This window comes from Agelaius tricolor, unplaced genomic scaffold (genome assembly GCF_023055355.1).
Source record: "Agelaius tricolor isolate 1412-34295 unplaced genomic scaffold, bAgeTri1.0.p SCAF_10, whole genome shotgun sequence".
In the NCBI taxonomy this organism is placed as follows: domain Eukaryota; kingdom Metazoa; phylum Chordata; class Aves; order Passeriformes; family Icteridae; genus Agelaius; species Agelaius tricolor.
This window is the reverse complement of record NW_027269270.1, coordinates 34,236,862-34,257,719: the sequence shown is the minus strand read 5'-3', so window position 1 is coordinate 34,257,719 and position 20,858 is coordinate 34,236,862. Positions and strand designations below refer to the sequence as shown.

Below are 20,858 nucleotides of genomic sequence, written 5' to 3'. Positions count from 1 at the left end.
TTTCCCTTTCCTTTCCTTGCAAGCCTTCTGATGAAATCCTTTCTTCTATTCTTTTAGTATAGTTTTAATATATCGTTTTCTTGTAATATAATATATATAATAAAATAATCAATCAGCCTTCTGAAACATGGAGTCAGATCCTCATCTCTGGGACCCCTGTGAACACCAGCACACCATCCCAGCCCTCCCCTAGCACAGAGCTATCCCATCCCTGCAAGCTTCTGGAAGTAAGTGCCTATGCTGGGATCAGAGGATCAGAGTCCCTGAGCACCCTCCAGAGCTGCTGCTGCCCCTGCTTGCACACTGTGAAATAACCACATATGCACCATGGGCAGGTTTTGATATGTATTTTTATTTCCCTGCAGTTTTCACTTATCAAGAACAAGTAACAGGGAAAGTTGTCTGAACTAGTGCATAAACAAACATTCGGAAACACCACTACACGTATCTAATGTACAAGAACCGTATAAAAAAAGTCACTAAAACACTACACTACCAAGGTGTCCAACACTTACAGTCAGACTTTTTCCAACCCGTTACTTGCCTTGTAGCCACAGGAAAACTCTCCAAAATTGAAAAGACAATCTTGCCACAACCCTCCCTCCCCCCCCACCACCTGGGATGGCTCGATAGCTAGACATCCAATAATGAATTATTGCAATGATATAGAATGCAATACATACCTGGTAAAATATCCTTTAATGTGGTGTGGTACAGTTTGAAAGCCGGTTAAAATACGCAGTCTTCGGATAAAATGGCATCAAGGTGAAAATTTTCTCAGATCTGCACATTAGGACATGTGCCAGATGCATAATTTTCCTAGTCAGTTTTTTTTTTTTTCCTCTCCTGTGTAATTATTTTTTATAAACTGGTATTATAAATAGAAATATACATTCAAAATATATGGAAAAGTGAGTTACTACATTAAATTTGCATGTATCGATCCATCCCTTTCCCCTGCACAGTAATAGAAAATACTATTTTGCCTTGAACTTCATATTTGACAGTGAAATGCCACTAAAGTATTTACCAAAAAGTCCATCTAGTCAAATTGTGAAACAAAATGAACCAAGTGAAAACTTTACATTTCCTTTAGAAAAAAATTACAAGAATTTTGTTTCCTAGCTATGAATCTTTAACTTTTTTTTTTTAGACACAAAGTTGCATTTATTTGTACAAGATACAAAATGTAAACATGGCAAAATAAATAGTTTAAACAAGTGATGCAGGATCCCATGTCATGCTCATGATCCCATTAAAGAATTATTTTTTAATCCATTCAGTTGCAAATTCAAGTGCAAAAGCATGATGATGAATATCTACTATTCAAGTAACAGAAATAATATTGATGATACAAATAAACTATTTTACAAGGTAGTGATTTTCCCAATTTTACAAAATTTACATTATATATCGACTTAATACACGATATAATGGGAGTCCATTCAGGTCTGGGTGAGTTCTCTGTGATCACAGAGCGCTGTGTTTGCATTCAGCTGGGCCAGGAGCAGCACACCGTGACCCAGCTGGGCACAGCTGGGAGGTTATGTCACTTCCATGGCCACTGTGGTCTCTGCGATGCCGTTCAAGCCCAGGCGCTCTGGCTCATGGTTCTCTCTGCAAGGAAGGAGCATCCCACGGTCAGAGCACATCCCACACATTTTACTCACTGCTTTCATATTTTCACACAGCTGCTAGCAGGAACTTTAACACACACACACTGCAAACTCTGTTTGGAAGTAAATACTGGCATTCCACAGCTGCTCTTATTCAACAGTGCAGTCCCTTCTGTGAGATTATTGCATTAACTGTCCACTGCCAGCCTGAATTATGGATTAAATCCCTAAAAGCTCTTCTGAAGGACCAAAGTCAAGATAGGATAACTCAGCACCACTTGTTCTGTTAAAGCACCAAGTGTTGTAATTCCCTGCCCATTCTGCTTCAGCACTGATTTTTCACTTGTTTACCAATACCCATTTTTTACTTTTCCAATTTACAAACGTGACTTTGTTTTTTGAAACACCATATCATCCAGGAGAGACTTCAAAACATCCCAAATATTGCCATTTTGAGAAAAAATTGCCAACTGCAAAGCTCCTGCCACTCCTATGAAACATCACCTAAGTATTCTGAAATAACAGTGCTGCTGTTCAATGAGAATAAATACCCTAATGGTTGGGCTTGATGATCTTATAGGTCTTTGCCAACCTAAACAATTATGAATTATGATTTTTTATGTAAGATACGGGTTGCCACTTTTCTGGTGTGTGTTTTTCATAAATATAAAACACATATGTCCACATAAGAATACATGTGCCAGCCTGCACCTTAAAATATTACACAATGATTTAGAGGGAACAAGAGGAGAATTTGACAGAATCTACTTGAAAATGCTGCATGAGAAAGGACAAATGAAATGGTTAAAATTCAAACACAGTAGAAGTTGACCAAAAGTACAGGTGCCTAAAGGCAGGGCAGGTTATTTGAGGGGTTAATCTGCAAAATCAGCTATTGTGGTTTGCCAGGGCCATGCTGAAGGTGCTGAGAAGCCTCTCAGAGGTGGAGCAGATTCCCTCTAGTGCAGAGCTGGGCATGACCATGGAGAGGACACAGGCTGAGGCCACACCAGGGAGGGCCAGGTGGGACATCAGGAAGGATTTCTGCATGGAAAGGGCTGCCAAGCACTGGAACTGCCCAGGGAGGTGAGGGAGGCACTGCTGAGGTGGCACTCAGTGCTCTGCTCTGATGAGGTGAGGCTGAGTCCTGGGCTGGACTCTGACTTTGCTGATTCCGACCCAAACAATTTCATGATTCAAGCACAAAATTAATAATTCCAAAGAATTCCATGATTCAAGCTCCCACAGAACCGGGAGCTGCTGCAGCCCTGTCCCCACTCACCTTGCTATACTGCTGATGGCACTGCTGGGAGTTACCTTTGGCACTCTGTCCATGCTGGCAGCAACTGTGGCAAGTTTTAAGGCTGTTGGCGAGGGCGCTGAAGTCCGTGTATTGATATGAACATTGACTGGAGACACAACGCTGACGTTGTTGAGGTGCACGGCGCTGGGCAGGCAGGAATTGTTCATGGGGAGAGGCTGAGGGCTGCTCGTGCACAAGGCTGGGATTAAGTGGTTTGTGGTGCTGTGGCCAACTGTCCTTACGAGCTGTACAGTTGAGATCCCTGGGCTGGATGATAAAGCCATGTTGGTGGAGTATAAAGTTCTGGAGGTTCCTGGTAGGCAGAATAAATGGTGGGTGTTAAAAAGGTGACATTTCTTAGATGAAAAGGCAAAGATTAACCTCAAGGGCAATGCTTTGAGTGTGTAAGTCATTGATGTCCGTATTTTACAGAGTCACAAAATGGTAAAAGTCAGAAGTGGCAGCTTGGCACACTGCCATTGACGCCTTAGGATTTAGCTTTTATATTTTTCAGATCCTGTACTGCTTTAGGGTATAACTCTAAAACTCCACAGCCTGTCAGCTGCTGTTCTCCTGTTTTATTCAGACAATCTCTCTAGGCCTGAAACTCAGACACCTCACTGTCTCAGGCCCAAAAAAGTGTAAACAAAAGTGAGCTGGGAGGGAGCAAACTGGGGGTATGCGACTTCATTACCTGAAAATGTAACTGGAGGATTAAGCCCTGATATGCAAATGGCCCAAACTCATAATTATCTGAAACACTTGTGACCATTGTCCATTCTGGGTGTAGCCTTGGAGGCTTCTGACTGCCCAAGGTGCATCTACTGAAGGCCTTTAATAAATATCCACTTTTATTCTCTTCATCTTGTCTAGCCTCTGTTCCAGGTAGCCACTCCAAGGCACCACCATGTGCCTGATCTTCCACCCCCAGAGCACTGCCCTCCTGGATATGAACTCAGAGAATTACACACAGATCTCTCTCTCTCTCTATCCTGGAACTGCTCCAGTTTATTGATTTTATTCAGTCGTGTTTTTTCTCCCTCTATTCATTTCATATTATCATTAACCCAGCCTGGCAGAAGGTCTATAAAACTAATCACATCATTAGCTGCTAAAACAACAAATTACTTTAAAAGCCTCTTCTTTGTCTTGGCAGCCCAAATCCCATTTGCCTCTTGGCACTGTGGAGATGGCACCAGCACAAGCAGCACCACGGGAGGGTGGCAGGGGGCACTGAGTGCCCATGGCTGCACTTTTTGGGACAAATCCTAAATGCAGTGAAACTTGAGGCTAACAGTGATGTCAGAAGAATTGCCAGTAAAGGTTGGTTAGTACATTTTTGGCTGAATATACAAGTGAGGTAACAACCAAATAATGAATCAACTTCTCCATTTCCTTCTCAAAGTACTTAAATGTTTTAAGCAGTTGATTTATTCTTTCATTACACACTCTCACTGCTTTTAAAATGCTGTCATTTAGACTTTTGATCTGAACAGGTTATTAGAAGATAAAGACTACCAAGGGAAAAGCAAACAATGCTCTTCCAAGGTAAAGAGCACTTGGTGGTTTTATATCCATTTTAACAACATCTGTTGGACAAGGCTCTCAGGCACAGGGTGGGATTCTCAGGAGTTGGACTTTGATCATCCTTGTGGGACAGTAATAGAAAATACTATTTTGCCTTGAACTTCATATTTGACAGTGAAATGCCACTAAAGTATTTACCAAAAAGTCCATCCAGTCAAATTGTGAAACAAAATGAACTCAGGATATTCCATGATTCAAACCACTGCTACAAAGTACTTCAGAGAACAATACTTAAAACAACCACAATGAAGAGATTTGTTTTTCTTTGTTGTTATTTAATAATATTTCAGAAATCAGCAATAAGATCAGTTGATGGTTAAGAGCAGGTGACACTCTCAGCTCACTCCAGGCAGGGGTTTTCAAGGCCTCCTCACCTGAAGGCTGGACAACACCGTTGATATTGTTGTGGCTGGTGTTCTGCTCCTTGGTTCCCTCGCTGCGCCCGGGGCCCGGGGCACTGACCACTGCAGAGGCAGCAAAGTGGGCACTGGCTGAATCCAGGGTTTTGGACATGCAGTCAGAGGTGCTGGAGCCCTGCAGGAAGAGGAAAAGGTGGTTCTCAATCATCCAAGTACAAAAGGAAATACACCTTAGGATTGCTACAGTGCACAAGTAAAGCAAATCAATAAATACAGCTTCCACGTGTGCCCTGATGCACCAAACATGGAATATTCCTGTGTCACCAGAGTGAAGGGAAGCTGGAAATCAGTGTCCAAAGGAGGGTTACACTCCACAAGTGCTGCCCAATGCAGCCAGGCCAGGCCTCAGCACAACACATCACTTCTGTTCTGTGCTGTCAGCCTGAGAGGGAAAGGGTCTGGGGAGAGCTCAGAGCCCCTGGCAGGGCCTGAAGGGGCTCCAGGAGAGCTGGAGAGGGACTGGGGACAAGGGATGGAGGGACAGGAGCCAGGGAATGGCTCCCAGTGCCAGAGGGCAGGGATGGATGGGACATTGGGAATTGGGAATTCCTGGCTGGGCTGGGATTGCCAGAGCAGCTGGGGCTGCCCCTGGATCCCTGAAGTGTCCAAGGCCAGGCTGGATGGGGTTTGGAGCAGCCTGGGATAATGAGAGGAGAACTGGGCAGGCTTTAAGGTCCCTTCCAACCTAAACCACAGAGGATTCCCCATGTTTGGAGATGTTTCCTCTCAGAAAACAACCATGTCTTAAACCTTCTCTGTTCTGTCTCCAGGCAGCTGCAAACCTCAGGGATGTCCAGGATTTGTGGTACCTCCATTCTGTGACTTGTGCCACAGAATAACTGCCCAGCACATTCTGGAATCCCACTCTGTTAGTCCAGTTCCTACTGGAAAGGCTCACCATTCTTACTGGAAAGAACATTAATTCTGCAATTTCAATTTATATTAACCAAGAAAATGACTCTGCAGAGAAGCTTGAAATGTTTTAAAGATCCAAAATTCATTTGTTTTGTTTAAATATTTTGGCATTGTTTCTTTACACTTACAAAAAATGTCATCAGTATCTGCCAACACAGAATCCCTGATTAATTGAAGTAGAAAACACTGAGGGGAAGGGACAACCAGCACAAGCAATTAGATATATAAAATGCTCAAAGTAATATATACATTTTCCTAGTAACAGACAACAGTAACAGCTTTTATACTTTATTGGGAAGAAGCTAACAGAAAACTAAGTGCAATGGAAAAATATGTAACATGTATATCCATATGTAAATATAAAAATACATTTTTATATTTTGCATTATATATTATTGCATTTTTCCCTTGCAAGGGATTCCAGAGGAAAAATGGGATTCTTTTAGAAGCCAGAATATGCAAATATGCAATGTCTCCTTTTCCTCTCAGAGGTACCAATTTGTAGTGCTCACTGAGTATCTGCTCATAACAGAACACATTAGCTCAGAAGGTGATTTTAATGAAGTCTCTTCAGAGCACTTACAGACAGGAGCACAAAGCCAGTGAAAACAGGAAGAGTTGAGAGCACACATGGATATTTCTACATTGGTAACTCTGTGAATGCAGGTAACACATTCAGCTACCAAGTCTCTTCCTCAACTTGTAAAATGCATCCAACTTGTTAAAAAAGCCCTGAGCAAAGTGTTTTAAATTCCCTCTAAAACCCCCCAGGCTTGCTGGGGTGTCCCATTTGGTCGAGAGACGAGCAGCACTGTGGACAAAAGGAGCATGCAGGGTGGGAGCAGTACCTGTGCTTTCAGATGTGTCTGTTGGGAGGAATGCTGAGATTGCTGCTTCTGCTGCAGCTGGGCCAGCTGCTGCCTCTGCATCTGCACCAGCTGCTGTTGGTGTGTCTGGAACTGCTCCTCTGTGATGCCCCCTGTGACTGTGGGAAAGAAAGGAGCCACAGTTACACAAAACACACCTGGGAAAGGCGAGAGCGCAGCTAAGGTGGGTGAGGATGACACAAATCAAGTCAGCTGCACCCAAAATCTTCACAGGTTATGTAAAGGAGAGGTCAAGCTGTGTTTGTTTGTTGGGTCCTTTCATGGAGTTCATTTTTAACAGAAGAATTCAGAGCTTTCGTTGCTTTTGAGCAGTTCTATCTTTGGTGGTTTTATCCCCAGTAGCTTTAGGCAAAAGCTCAAGAGAAATGATTTGCCTGGCTTTCAGGAAAGAAGCACAGCCTAAAAATCAGAGCAGAGGACAAAGCACCCTGGGCTGAGCTGGGTGCCTTCTCTCCCAGTGAACACTGGCAGAGGATTCCTGGACAATTTCCCTTCCCACAGCCCCTCGCTGTCCCTTTGCCCTGAGGGAAGCACTCATCTGGCATGGGGGATTTTCTCTGCCAATTATTGTTTTAAGTGCTCTAAGAGTTTAGGGGTGCCACAATAAGTTTATTTTTGAGAACCAGGTTAATGCCACCCCAGTAATCCCCCAGGCCCAACACATGAAGGGAATGCAGTTAGAAAAGCTGGTTTTAATATTTTCCCCCTGGAAAATCTGCCCACTTGGTAAACTGAAAATACTAACAGGGCTTTGATGCTAAAACCTGAGCTGTGTGCAGTTAACCCAAGAACTGAGCTCTCTGGGGAGCAAGTGAGGAGGAGAGAATTCCCTTCCCAAAGATTCCCATGAATACATTTCAACACTTCATCCTCAGCTCTGGTTTTGCAGGACTGGAGCTGTGCTGCACCTCAAACACCTGGATTCTCAGCAATATCCTCTTATCCAGGGACACTGAGCTAGCATTAAAACACAGAGCTTTATCCATCTTGCAGGGCTTGGCTCTTCCATTTCTCACTCTTAGTACTCAGGGCTCTCCTGAAATTCCATTGGGAAACAACACCAGAATCAGGATTGCTCAGAAATTAGAACTGAAACTTCTTTACTGCTACATTATTAAAGCAGGTTCCGACCATATTAGGAGAGCACGTAAAAGTCCAATTACTTAAAAATTACTCCTCTTAAACTGTAGCAATATTATAATTTCCAACCTAAGTTTATTTTGCATTTAGCTTTACTTTGTTCCTCTCACAGATTGTTACCTAGAATTTAATTCCAAGTTAAATCAGCTCAACCTGCTACATTCCCTCACAAAACACATGGCACTGCTGAAGGCACCATGGCCAAGAACAGCATCCTGGAATATTACATATATTTCTATTTTTAAGTTCTGAGGTAACAAGTCCCAGAAAATGTGTTTTGTTTTACAGAAAGCTGTTTAAGAACAAGGTGAGATTTCATGTTTTCAATCTCCTCTCCTTCCCAGTTTGTCACAGACCACAAAGTCCTGGAATACTCTATTACAGGACACAGGGAAGGTGATCCAGAATTCAGTAACCCCTTGCTCTGCCTGCATGTGCCTGAGTTTCAGGTATTTATCCAGTGGCCAAGCTGTTCACCTTGTTATAAACCAGCAGATGTTCATTAGCACATGAAATATCATTTGCTTCTGCCAAATCAAACACCTGGAGGGTCCTGGAGAAAAAAAGAGCAAACTTTGAGCATGTCCCAAGGCAGAGCCCTGAGCAGGGTTAAGAGCTCTGCAGCTTCAGGGGGGTTTTATTTTATCAGAGCCTGACTGGGCTGAAAAACTGCCCCACAAAAGGGGAAAAAGTCACTTCAGCTTTCACTTCCAGGCTCCTGTCTCCTTGGCAGGTTTGGATTGTGTCACTTCTCTCAGGACCTGAAGGCTTTAACCAAAGATCATCCTCTGCAGGCTGCCCCAAAAGAGGCATTGCTTCAATTACTCCCATGTGGCATTTAAGGCTGGGGGAAAAATACCTCTAAAAGTAAAATTTTGTTCCACAAACAAAACCTTTCAGCTGGGAACAGCATCATGTGCAGGTGACCTCTCTCTAGGGACATCCTTTTCCCATTTGCAGTGCTTGCAACATGAGCAAGAGAATAATTCAGCTCCAAAAATTGGTTCTTGGTTCATGCACTCATTAGGCATTTTGAAGAAAAGTCTAGTCCCAGGCTTTTCAAATTAAAAAAAAAAATAAAATCTGTCTGTACAATGCATTTGAGGAAATACCAGAGTTGCTTTACTAGTACAGGGAAAAAATATAACCCAGAGGTAATTTTAAATATTCTTGTGTACCAAAAATCCAAGGAACTCCCCAGTTCTCTCTGAACTAAAACAATAAAAAATTAAAAATAATCATTTTAAGTACTGCCACTGTTTCCTCTGGAGGGAGTATCAAATCAGCTGTAAAATTAACTGATTTCAACAATCACTTCCCAAAGAGAATGACTTCAGTAAATGCACTGACAATGCCTGTGCTCATTTAATGCACAACCAGACTCTGACCAGCCCTTTTAAAATTTATTCCCTATTTACTAGTGAGAAAACCCATCAGCAGTGCCTCTTGCTGGTTCAGTTATTTGGGGAAGAATTCTGTTGTCTATTGTGTCTGATCCTGTTCCAGAATTGCAGGATCTGGTTTGTCACTTAAATCTGTGACAAAAAAGGTCCTCCCCAGCCATAAATTCCATGCATAATGTACTTCAACTACTGAGGGATTTCCATTTAATTTAAATGCATTCCTCAGATGATTTCTAAAATTACACCATGGGTTTATGACTATTCCTCCAAAAAGTGCCTTGGATCCATCAGATTTGGTTTTATTCATCTTTCAGCTATTTCTTTACCAGCTCTTGGATGTTTATCAATAGTCCCATCCCACTGAAGTGCCCCTTTCTGCCCCAGCTGTGATCCCTCAGGCCTACAAGGTCTTTCAGAAATAACTATATGAAATATGTAATACATGAGATCTGGTTTTTCATGCAGCAGGAAAATGCTCCTGTGCCAATCTTTTCATGGCAGAGAACAATCTGAAGGTTACAGTGACCATACTGAGAAGCTGGGGAAGTACTGGGCTGGAATAAATATCCTGTGCCTCTGTCAGAGCAATTTAATAGTGCCCAGCAATTCTAGAGATACATTATTGGAGAATAAATACCCATTCCTGCAGCTTTGAGAGAGATGGGACATTCCACAGCCACAGAAATTATGGAATTCAGGGGCAGCCTATTCTATTATTTAATTGTCCTGGTTTACAAAGCAGGATGGAGGAGGGATATACTCAGCTGCTTGCTGTTGTGGGAGATCTCATTTGCTGGATCTCCAATTTTTCAGATTTTTGAAGTATCAAATGCTTGTGATTCTTTTCTAATTATAAAGAAGTGACAGTGTTAAAAGTCAAGCCATTACAATTCTAGCTCATGAAGCAAGTGATGCAAACACTGCTCAATTTAAGCTTAAAGCAATTTTTTCATCACTGAGTGCTTCCACTATCAACATTGTTACCATTTTCATGCCTGCTCAGGGCACTTAGGAACTTCCTACATTTGTCTGAGTCAAAAATGAAAACTGCCAACAAAAATGAGCCACACCCACCCTCCCCAAGAAACCACCAGATTTGTTTTGCATTCATAACGAGCATCCTTCTACCCTTAAACAAGGTTAGGCCAATTAGTGCCATTAAGATTTAATTAGACCTAAACAATTCTTCATCTGAGCAGAATCCCTGCTTTGAATAAGGTTTGAATCCAGCACTTCAAATTCTAATGGAAGCAAAGCAGGAGGAAGAAGTGTTTGTGGGGAGTTTCTGTATGTCAGGTTGTAGCTGTGCTTAGGTCCACACCAGTGCTGAAGATCTCACCAGTGCAGCCACAAAGAAAACCAAAATTCAGCATTTTAAATCCCAGAAGCAGCCAAATCCTTGCCTACCTGATATGCCATTCTTGCTGGTGTTCAATAAAGCTACAGATGCTGCAGAGACTCTTTTATTATTCACAGTCTGCCCTGCTTTCCTTGAGGTACATTCTTCACTATCACTGTCCTGGAGATTGAGTAGCCTGGGCTGGAAACACTGCAGTCGACATGATCTGATATTGCTTAGGATTTCAGGAAGGGACAGTCTGTTTTCACAAGGTTTATTGGAAGCATTGGTCCGTGAAAAATTAGAAGAAAAGTCTAAAGTCTGGGAAGAGCTTGAAAAACTGCTCAGCATTTCCGGGTCAATCTGCCTCAGGACAGGATCGTGCTCTGTGGATATTCGGTCCATGATCACCCTGGGCAAAGAGGAGGAGGAGAATGAGAATCATTAGCTTCAGCAGCTCTCTTTAATACTTCTATCCTTTGAAGGGGAATGAAGAATGAAAAGGACCCAACTGTACCTTCCACCCCTGCCAATCCTCCTCCTTGCAAACCCTATACATCTCCTTGGGATTGTCAGGGTTGTAAGGCAATGCCTGAACCTCAGTTTGTCCAATTCTGCCAATTCTGGGCTTTCGGACGAAGAATTCATTTGGTCCAAACGAGGCTGTGAAGAAAGAAAAGGCAATTTTATACTCCAAGGGTGCTTTGATGAGGGCACTGCTGGGTGTCATGCCCAGGCTTCAGGACAGAACACATGGTTTATGTTGAGTTCACCAAGAACAGCTTCAGTAGTTAAAAAATAAACTGAATATTTAGGCTGTTAAATACTATGCATCTAACAGCAATGGTAATGTTGGAGAAAACGAAAATAGAAGTTTTTCAGTCATCCCAACATCTTTGGCAAAGGAATCAACTCACAGGCTAGGGAAAAAAGAAAGGAGGTTGAATTCTAAGCAAGTGGGAAGCTCAGCTTTGACTCTTCAGAGCCAAGCAGAAAAGGGGATGCTCCTGTAACTGTCTTTGGACTCACCAAAGCATCAAAGTTCCGGTGGTGAGAGTGGGAACAGAACTCCAACACTGCCACTATGCCAACCTAAATTTAAAGAAACCACCCCTAAACCCAACAGCACAGCAGAATCCTGCATATTCTTACAGCATAATACTGGCATCCTGCTCTTCTCCTGAAAGCACAAGGTCCATCAGGATCATTTTCTTCTTCTGCTTCTGACACTGGTGAGGGTACCTAGACCAGAAAACAACGTCATTCTCCCAACTGCCACATCTGTATAACTGTATTTATTACAAAAGTTTATGTTTATGTAATGAGAAAACAATGTCATTCTCCCAACTGCCACATTTGTATAATTGTATTTACTATAAAAGTTTGTGTTTATATATGAGAGCTGCCATGTTTATCACGGCTTGGAAGGAAAATTCAGTTTATACAAGGAGCTTTTAAATATAGTCAGAGTTGGGACAAACCAGACTGGCCAAATGCCAGCTGACAGGAATGTCTGCCTCGTGTACACTGAGATTTTGGGGGGTACCTGTGGGAACTCATCCTCATCAGAGCTGTGGAAGTCGTACTGTTTGATGTCACTCTTGCTGAGCACAGGCAAGGGCTCAGCCAGGGGCTGGGGGGTCACCACACACTCCAGCTTGGGCTTCTTCAGGTATTTCTTCTTCTGACGGACCACATCGGACACCTCCTCCTTCAGAGAGGAGTGGTGAGGGTGCTGCTCGGGGAAACAAACAGAACATTCTAAAAATTAAGCATCAGCAAATTGAATGACTTCAAGACAGGCTGCTTGTCTTCCAAAGGCTCTGCAGATGCTTGAGACGTGTAATGCAAAAGGTACTGAAGACATTAAACCTCAGAAGCTTTCCTCTGATTGTTTTTACAGGGATTTATTAATAATCAGAGAGCTCTCAAGCCATGTCACTGCCTGAGAGGCTCCTCACTCTGCACTACACTCCGTGTATTGTCATTGAAATTCCTCTTCCAATTATTTTCTGAGATCTCATTTTTCCCTGGCACTTTCAATTTTCTGAACTGCTCGGACATGTTCAAAAGAAACAATTTAATTTGTTTCCTGTTTCTCACAGAGCTGACACTTTTGAACAGATGTGATGGTATTTGGGTTGGCTACTTAAGATTTTTCTCACATAAACCCTCTGCAGTGAGCAATTATTCCATCGATACTGAACTGTCCACTTGAACACAAATGTTATTAAACTTCAAAGCTCCCATTTGAAAAGATTATTTCACTTGCAAAATTCTCCATTTGAAGGAGAAGCACCAGTGCAGTTTTAAAAAGTGTTGAAATTTACCCTGGATTAACACTCTTCAATAACAGCCTGACTGAAACTAACTGCAGAAATGGAGCTGGGCTTGGGAAGCAGAGGAGGAACACGAGGAATGCCAAAATTCCTGGAGGAATTCCGGGTTCTGTATGGAATTCTGGGACCACTAGGTGTCGCAGGTGCTAAATACAAATTTCCAGAGGTCTTCCAACTCTCAGCCTCACCCCCAAGCATTTTAACTCCTAATATTTCAGGTTATTTCTTCAGGGACAGGTTTGAATTCAAAGCATATCCAAGGGGATGATGATCCCACAGGAATTCTGATCCCAGGAACAAGAGATTCATGGCAGGGAAAAAATCTTACCTTAACTTTACATTCTTGAACTTTGTGGTGGTTCCCATTGTGGAGAGATGATGGAGTTGTGCCCATCTCTTTGTCGGGTCTGTTCAGCTTCACTTCATTGAGGATTTCACCTCCATAATCACCCAAATGGTACCTGAAAAATCAGAATGGAAACTATAGGGCTGCATTTCCACTGGGAAATGTCTGAGAGACACAAACCAGTGTCTTCCAACTGTCTACACAAACCCCTTCTCTTTTAATGTTTGAAGTTTATGCTGCTACAATAAATAACGAGAGATGATTTCAAAGCTATTTAAGGAAAATTTAAAACCTTGGTTTTTATAATCTGGAATTTTACCTTTTCTCCACAACTTCCAAGGTTAAATGCAACAGCTCCCGTTTTGTTTTCTCTCTCCTCTTAATCATCTCCAAAATTGTTATGGCTCTGCTAAACTCCCTCCTTAATTTCAACATTTTCTCATAAGATGCTTCATCGTTCTTTCGGTTCTGTTGAGAGATGAAACAAATTTTTAGTCAAAAGCGAAAGCCGTGAGGCACAAACTACAAAAATAAAGTTATATAATGCTGCTGCAAACGAGGCTCATGAGGACACTCCAAAGCAGCTTTTCCTAAAGCAGATCCTGCTTGGCAAACAAAGCCCCAAAAAGCAAACAAACCAGGTTTGAAGAGTAAGTTGAGAAGAACTTTGCATGCTTTGCTCAGATTTCTGATCGAGCCAGTGAAGTTTGTCAGAACAAGGAATTCAAGCCTACACCACTTTCCCCACCTTGATTCCACACACAGTAAGGCTGTGCATGTGTATAAAGGGGAATGATGGGTGATTACAGATTTCTTGGGTCAAATCATTCCATGCTACAAATACAAAAACTGGGAATAGTTTCCCCTTTGCCCACAGAAAGGAAAGCTCCCAACCCAGCAGGTTGTTTGCATGCCGGGCATCGCTCTGAGCTCCAGCTCAAAAAATGGCTGGACAGTGAATTGTCCCCTGCAAAATGCTGGACAGGGATCCAAATTACCCCTACCAAGGGAGGAATGTACAATTCCACCAGCAGAGTCTGCCAAGTCACCTTTCTGGTCTGCATCTTCTCAGTTCTCCTCCTGAAGGCCACGTAGGGGTCGTTGTTGGTGGAGCCATCCCTCTTCTCCTGCTTGATCTGGGGGATGAGGGAGGGCCCCCGGCAGTTCTTGCGCTTCCTCACCCAGTAGTCATAGACAGCCTTGATCAGGTAATCGTCCTCATTGAGCAGCAGTTTGGCCTCCTGAAGGGTCACCAGCTGCAGGGGAACAGGGACAAGCCCACCTGAGATGGGGCTGCAGGGAAAGTCACCACACTCACAGCAGTTGGGCACTTTCTGGATAAACTTTGTTATTTTTCAGCACCAGAGTAAGGGGATGTAAAAACATTCATGGAAGTTGAAGTCACCAAGTTAGTGTTGCCAATTTTTGTGAACCAGCAGCATCTCTTTCATCCAATGGTCTAGAACACCATCAATCTTTCATGAACCTGAAAACACTCTGAAACAACTACAAGCACAGGATAGAGAGAACTTACTACAGTCTGCAGGTCATGATTTGGGAATCACAAACAAAAGAAGTTTCTTATTGGTTAACCTTTACTAATGTGTAATTCCTTGCAGTTGAATGTTGATTACCCTAGAAGCAAATTCACTTCTTAATTATTTTCCCCCAAATGTTTACTTTGCAACAGAACAGGACAATGCCCATCCTGTTTATTCCAGCCTGGAGACATAAGGATGTTCACTTGTTTGTTAAGTTATTTCAGTAGGTGGTAGTTCTACACAGATCATTTAAAGATAAAAATGAAATCTGTGTTCAGCTTCTTCTATGGGAATCAGACTCTAAATAAATGCAGAAGTATCACTAAATAGTACATTGGATTAACAGGCTCATATCATCTTCAACCCATTCATTAGACAAAAAGGAAATAGTACCTAGTATTGCTTAAAAAGAAAGTCAGGCAGCACTTCATCTGCCCCATAATTTGAAAAACATCAACTGAACAACTTAATTTGCACTTTTGCAACATGTCACACTTTAATCTCATTCCTACGTTAGGAGAAGCGAAAAAAGGAAACAACACATTTGGGAAAAATAAGGAAATCCTAAGTGTAACCATGGCTACTCTGCAAGTGTTAGTTCCAGCACAAGCAGAATAAAACCTTTGCAATCTGTGGTAGAATTTAAAAAGCACTGAACTGTTCTTTTTAAAAAAAGGAAATAGCATTGCTTAGAAATCATTTCAGTTTTGTCTTTTGCTCCCTTTTTTCCATTAACGTATTTCTTATAAAAAATATAAAAATATTTTTTAAAAATTAAAATAAAAAATATAAAAATATTTTTTAAAAATCACCTCAGCCTTGAGTGCACAGCTGGGAAAGTGAAGCTGAGCCTGTGTTTGCCTGCAGATGCAGAGTCCTTGTATTCCCTGCTTAAATCAAAATGCCCAGCTGGAGAGCTGGAACCCCTCCTGGGCAGAGAAGGCATTCCCAGCAACATCCCAAATTTAATATTCCAGGGGTCAGGCATGGAAACTGGGAATTGGGAGCAGCACTCAAACCCCACCAGCCACTGCCCTGCCCAGGCTCCAATAACCTGCAAGAGTCACTTGTGTCTACAGAGAAAAACCTGTGTTCTTGTAACATTTTATTTCTGAAAAGCATCTTCAAATCTGAAATTGAACTTCATTACTCCAGCAAAGAAAGGTGAGAGCAGCATCAGAGGGATGAATATTGAACATGAAAAGTGACCACCAGAATGGCCTGAACTGAAAGCCAGAACAGGGCTGTCTATCAAAGCTCAAGTACATGTTCAACAAGTATCATCCAAAGTATTTCCTATTTTTCCCTTCATTCCCATTTTCTTAGCATAGTAAAAAATCTCTGCCTTTCTGAAGTTGCTCTAAGACAGAGAAAAATTCAATACTTTGGCCTTTTAACAGACAGCATTGAACTAAATCAGGTTAAGGAACTGAGGCAGAGCCATGGATCTCACAATGGATTTTTGCTTCCCACAAAGCCTCATCTCACTGGGAAATAACTGCACCTGCTCAAACTTGACTTGCACAAACTGATCCCTCAGGTGTAGTTTTGGAGTAAATATTTTGGGCTTTTTTCCTCCCACAAAGCCTCATCTCACTGGGAAATAACTTCACCTGCTCAAACTTGACTTGCACACACTGATCCCCCAGGTTTAGTTTTGGAGTAAATATTTTGGGTTGTAAGACCCTTCTGCAGACACTGCCCTCCTGGAACACCTCAGAATCTGATTTAACACTGGTACAAATTAATTCACTGCCTGTGCTTCTAACCCTCAAAAACCAACCAGTGTCAGTCAATGTCCAGCAGAAACAAGTCTAAGAATATTTGGATTTTCATGTGTTTATAGCCTGATCATCACAATCTTATTCCATACCAACTGTGCTACAAGGAGCTGCGTGTGTCTAACACATAGTGGTCAGGAGTTAAAATTTAAAATCAGTCCCTGCAACCCCAAAAGCTCCCTCCCCACCTGTTTCATCTGAAGTTACCATATTGACACAGGAGACAAATGTGATTTCTGTGAAACTGCAGACTCACACAAACACACTTCTCCTGTCAGCAGGAAATAAAACCAAGCACCCCCAGGAAAGCAAAACCTCCCAGTGATTTCTTCCCACCATACCTGACTAGAACTGGCTTTTTCGAGTCTGTCAACCATTATTTCAAACTGCAGTGGCTTGATTTCCATCTTCCTGTTCAGCCTGTTCAGAAGGGTCTCATCCTCAGAGTCCATATCATAATCTGGCTGCTCATTGTCCAGATTAAAGGCTGGAACACAAGAAATTGAAATGCTGGGTGAGTAACACACTCTGGACACACATCTGTGAGCAGAAACCAAAACTGACTGAGCCAATTCCACACCAGCACTTCTCTGCCAGAACACTTTTTTAATGCTGAAAAGTTTCCCCATGTAACACACAGCAGGTAGGAGCTGCTTGTCTCCAACTTCCAATATGGAAGGAATCCAAGAAGTTTCATTTGAAGTGACTTGAAGGGGTGATAGGCACAGAAACTTTGATGTATCTTTGCAAAAGAAGAGTAAAGATGCTTGACAGTACTGATATAATACAGCTCCTCCAGAATATCATGGCAGGATAATAAGAACTAAGACCATTTTCAATCAAATTCCAGACTTGGAGAAAACACTGAAGTCCCAATATAATTTCTGCTGCCCATTTTTAAACAGTACACCAAACCTGAAGTGTTAAAATATTGAACAGACTAAACTTTTTCTGGTTTTATGTAACTGTAGAAATCCTAGACCAACCCTATGGGAATTGTTACTTCTTTTCCAAAACCACCTCAGTTGTGGATGCAGAGCCTGACAATTCCTTCAGGCTCTCCAAACAGTCAGCTCTCAACTTCTCAGCAAAGCTCATGTCTTTATTACTAATTGTGCTAATTACTTTCCATACTTGACAAACTTCCTGGTGCTACTAAAAGCAGAAGGAAGTTCCCATTCAGGTAACACGGTTGAAATAAAATTTTACAACAAATATATGAGTAAATTGCACATGGCAGTAAGAACTGTTAATAGAAACATGAATTGTACACCTAATAAAACCTTGAAGGGGTGACACACCAGGAACAACACTCCCAGTAATTCAATCAGCACTGCAATAACAGCACTTAATAGGCCTGATGAAATATATTTTATTCTTAACAGACAAACAGCACTATCTTATCTCCATGCTCTTAACTTGTGGCTATACCAAGTGCTAATTTAAAAACCTCTGCTACTGAGCTGCCCTGTGTGCCTTGAGAGCACCTTAAAACAAAAACTTGGAAAACCAGGAGCCAGAGAAAACCCCCAAAAAAGGCTTTAAAACAAATCCCAGTGTTTTCCCTGCCACAGCCAGGTGGTCAGCAGTGTCCTTCCATCTCAGCTTTGCCCAAGACCACTCTCCCTGTGAACCAGTGAGCTAAACCACTACCAGTGTTTATTTATTTATTTATTCAGGCACAGAAACTCAGCCAGATGCAGCTGGGAAGGGCTAAAAAGCAGCTCCTCAGCATCTTCAGCTGAAGCTGGTACCTCTCAGAGGAGACACTGCCCAACTGTACCAAGTGTGCCAACAGCACTTGGCCAGAAGAGTTCTCTGACCTACCACACACTGTAACAATTTATTTGAGGAGAAAATAATAACAGGCTGTAACCATGTGTCAAGAACTGCTGGCAATATTAATTCAGTAATACAAGTTGCATGGCAAGTTTATTTGAGGCACTGTCACTGGGCATGTGACCAAGAGCTCTCCAACAATTAACTGTGTATGAGACTTCAACTGCAGCTTTCAACATCACATCTGCCTCTCCAGCAGATCGCTGCTCACATGTGCACTGGAAACCATTCAAGCCCACAAAAAGCTTGTTTGCCCTCAGGCAGATGTTGGTCTCACATCAGAAAAGATGTCAGCCTATTTCCTGTCAGTAGATAATTCAATAATCCCCTGTGGACAAAACGTTTCCAGCCAGTTTTTCCAAGGCAGAATATCAGTGAGCAGGAGGATGTGTGACAGAAGATGTGATGTTGTTGACCTGTAAATTGCCAGCAGTGCCAGGAAACTTCCCTTCATTTCCACAATGGGAAAAGAAGAGTCAGTCACTAAAAGGTCCTGAACCATCCAGAATAAAACCAGGATCAAGTCAGAGGCAACCAACAGACACTAAGACAAGCAAAAAGAAAAGAAAAAGCCCACAATTGAATCAAAAAGTACCTGAAACCACCAATCACCCTCAGGAGCACACTGTGGATACCAGGGATGAGGCTCCAGGAGGGAGGGCAGGTCACTCCCAGCACCTCAAGTACCCCATGGTGCACTCAGCTGGAAGCAGGGGTCCCTCCCTATTTCTGCTCAATATTTTGATAACTATTCAAGATAAGATAAAAGGCATCCAACAGGTACTTGCCACCATCAAACAAATCCAGACTCATTTTGTCAAACAACCCCCATCATTCCTGTGAGAACACCAGCAGCCCTTCCTTGTCACACACCCCACTTTTCATGCTTTCTGCCACAGCAATGCTCTGTTTGTTGAGCCCTGTATTTCTCAGTGCAGCTCCTTTCAGATGGGGGGGTTTACATGGGGTGCAGGTTAAGGGCACTGCAGGGATGAAGCACCACCTGTTTCAGTGCAGACAGGACAGCCACAGGCTCCCAGCAGCCTGGGGAGGTGTGAGGGCCTCAGGAATTGCAGGGTTACCACTTCTGCCCTGGAGTTCATCAGCCCAAAGCTGGCTTGTCCCAGCACTGGCACTCCCATGGAAGTGTCCTCCTCCCTGATGTTCATTTACCACTCCTTAAAACAATTCCAGCAACATCCTTAATCACCAGTTTTCTTCCTTCCCCAAGCACTGAGTGAACTGCAATTGCTCCAGAAAAAGCCATTTTTCTCCCTGGAGCTGGCCTGCAGTGTGGCAGCTGCCTGGCTTCCAAAGCCATCACAAGACCCAGGTGTTTGTGTGCCATGGATCCATGGAACCATCCATCATCACTCCCTGTCCCTGTCCCTGCTCCTGCCATGGCAGCTGGGGGAGCTGCTCCTGCAGGAGCTGCTGGAGAGCCAGTCCTGATGGACACCTCCTGCTAAATCCTGGCACATTCTCCTGATTCAGGATGAGTCCACACTTTCTCCTCCAGAACATCTGCACTTCTACAGGGCACTGTCAGACAGGCTCCAGTGATCCCAGCTGGGGAAGTTTCTCCAGGAATGCTCAGGAGTTGCTGCTGCAAACACAGCATCCCAGAGATCCCAGCTGGGGAAGTTTGGGGAAGTTTCTCCAGGAATGCTCAGGAGTTGCTGCTGCACACACAGCATCCCAGTGACCCCAGCTGGGGAAGTTTCTCCAGGAATGCTCAGGAGTTTGCTCACTGCTGCTGCACACACAGCATCCCAGTGACTCCACCTAGGGAGTTCCTCCAGGAATGCTCAGTTTTTGCTGCTGCACACACAGCACCCCAGTGATCCCACCTAGGGAGTTCCTCCAGGAATGCTCAGGAGTTGCTGCTGCACACACAGCATCCCAGTGACCCCAGCTGGGAAGTTTCTCCAGGAATGCTCAGTTCTTGCTGCTGCACACACAGCACCCCAGTGACCCCAGCTGGGAAGTTTCTCCAGGAATGCTCAGGAGTTTGCTCACTGCTGCTGCACACACAGCATCCCAGTGATCCCACCTGGGAAGTTTCTCCAGGAATGCTCAGGAGTTGCTGCTGCACACACAGCATCCCAGTGATCCCACCTAGGGAGTTTCTCCAGGAATGCTCAGGAGTTTGCTCACTGCTGCTGCACACACAGCACCACAGTGACCCCACCTAGCGAGTTTCTCCAGGAATGCTCAGGAGTTTGCTCACTGCTGCTGCAAATAGCATCCAGCTCCCACCCTCTGCTACTCCACCCTCTCCCAGCAGTACCTGCCAGAGGGATTTGCTTTTTTGTTTACTTGAGCTCCCCTAGGACCCAGTTTACACTAACTCATGCAAATGCAATTTGTTTCTCAGTGAATGACACTGAACTGGGTTGAGCT

The 20,858-nt window shown here is 43.2% G+C and overlaps 1 protein-coding gene across 2 annotated transcripts in view; it reads right to left on the bottom strand.

Moving 5' to 3' along the window:
- Positions 1-332: 332 nt before the first annotated feature.
- Positions 333-20,858, bottom strand: part of EPC2 (enhancer of polycomb homolog 2) — a 37,209-nt gene continuing 16,683 nt past the window's right edge. For both annotated transcript variants that reach the window (XM_071435489.1, XM_071435490.1), the window contains exons 3-14: positions 16,958-17,103; positions 14,344-14,550; positions 13,614-13,762; positions 13,277-13,409; positions 12,156-12,344; positions 11,762-11,851; positions 11,127-11,272; positions 10,678-11,021; positions 6,689-6,825; positions 4,881-5,040; positions 2,899-3,232; positions 333-1,617 (exon numbers count right to left, since the gene is read on the bottom strand). In XM_071435489.1, the coding sequence (XP_071291590.1) occupies positions 1,545-1,617; positions 2,899-3,232; positions 4,881-5,040; positions 6,689-6,825; positions 10,678-11,021; positions 11,127-11,272; positions 11,762-11,851; positions 12,156-12,344; positions 13,277-13,409; positions 13,614-13,762; positions 14,344-14,550; positions 16,958-17,103 (2,108 nt within the window). In that variant the 3' untranslated portion in view covers positions 333-1,544. The remainder of the gene's footprint in view (positions 1,618-2,898; positions 3,233-4,880; positions 5,041-6,688; positions 6,826-10,677; positions 11,022-11,126; positions 11,273-11,761; positions 11,852-12,155; positions 12,345-13,276; positions 13,410-13,613; positions 13,763-14,343; positions 14,551-16,957; positions 17,104-20,858) is intronic.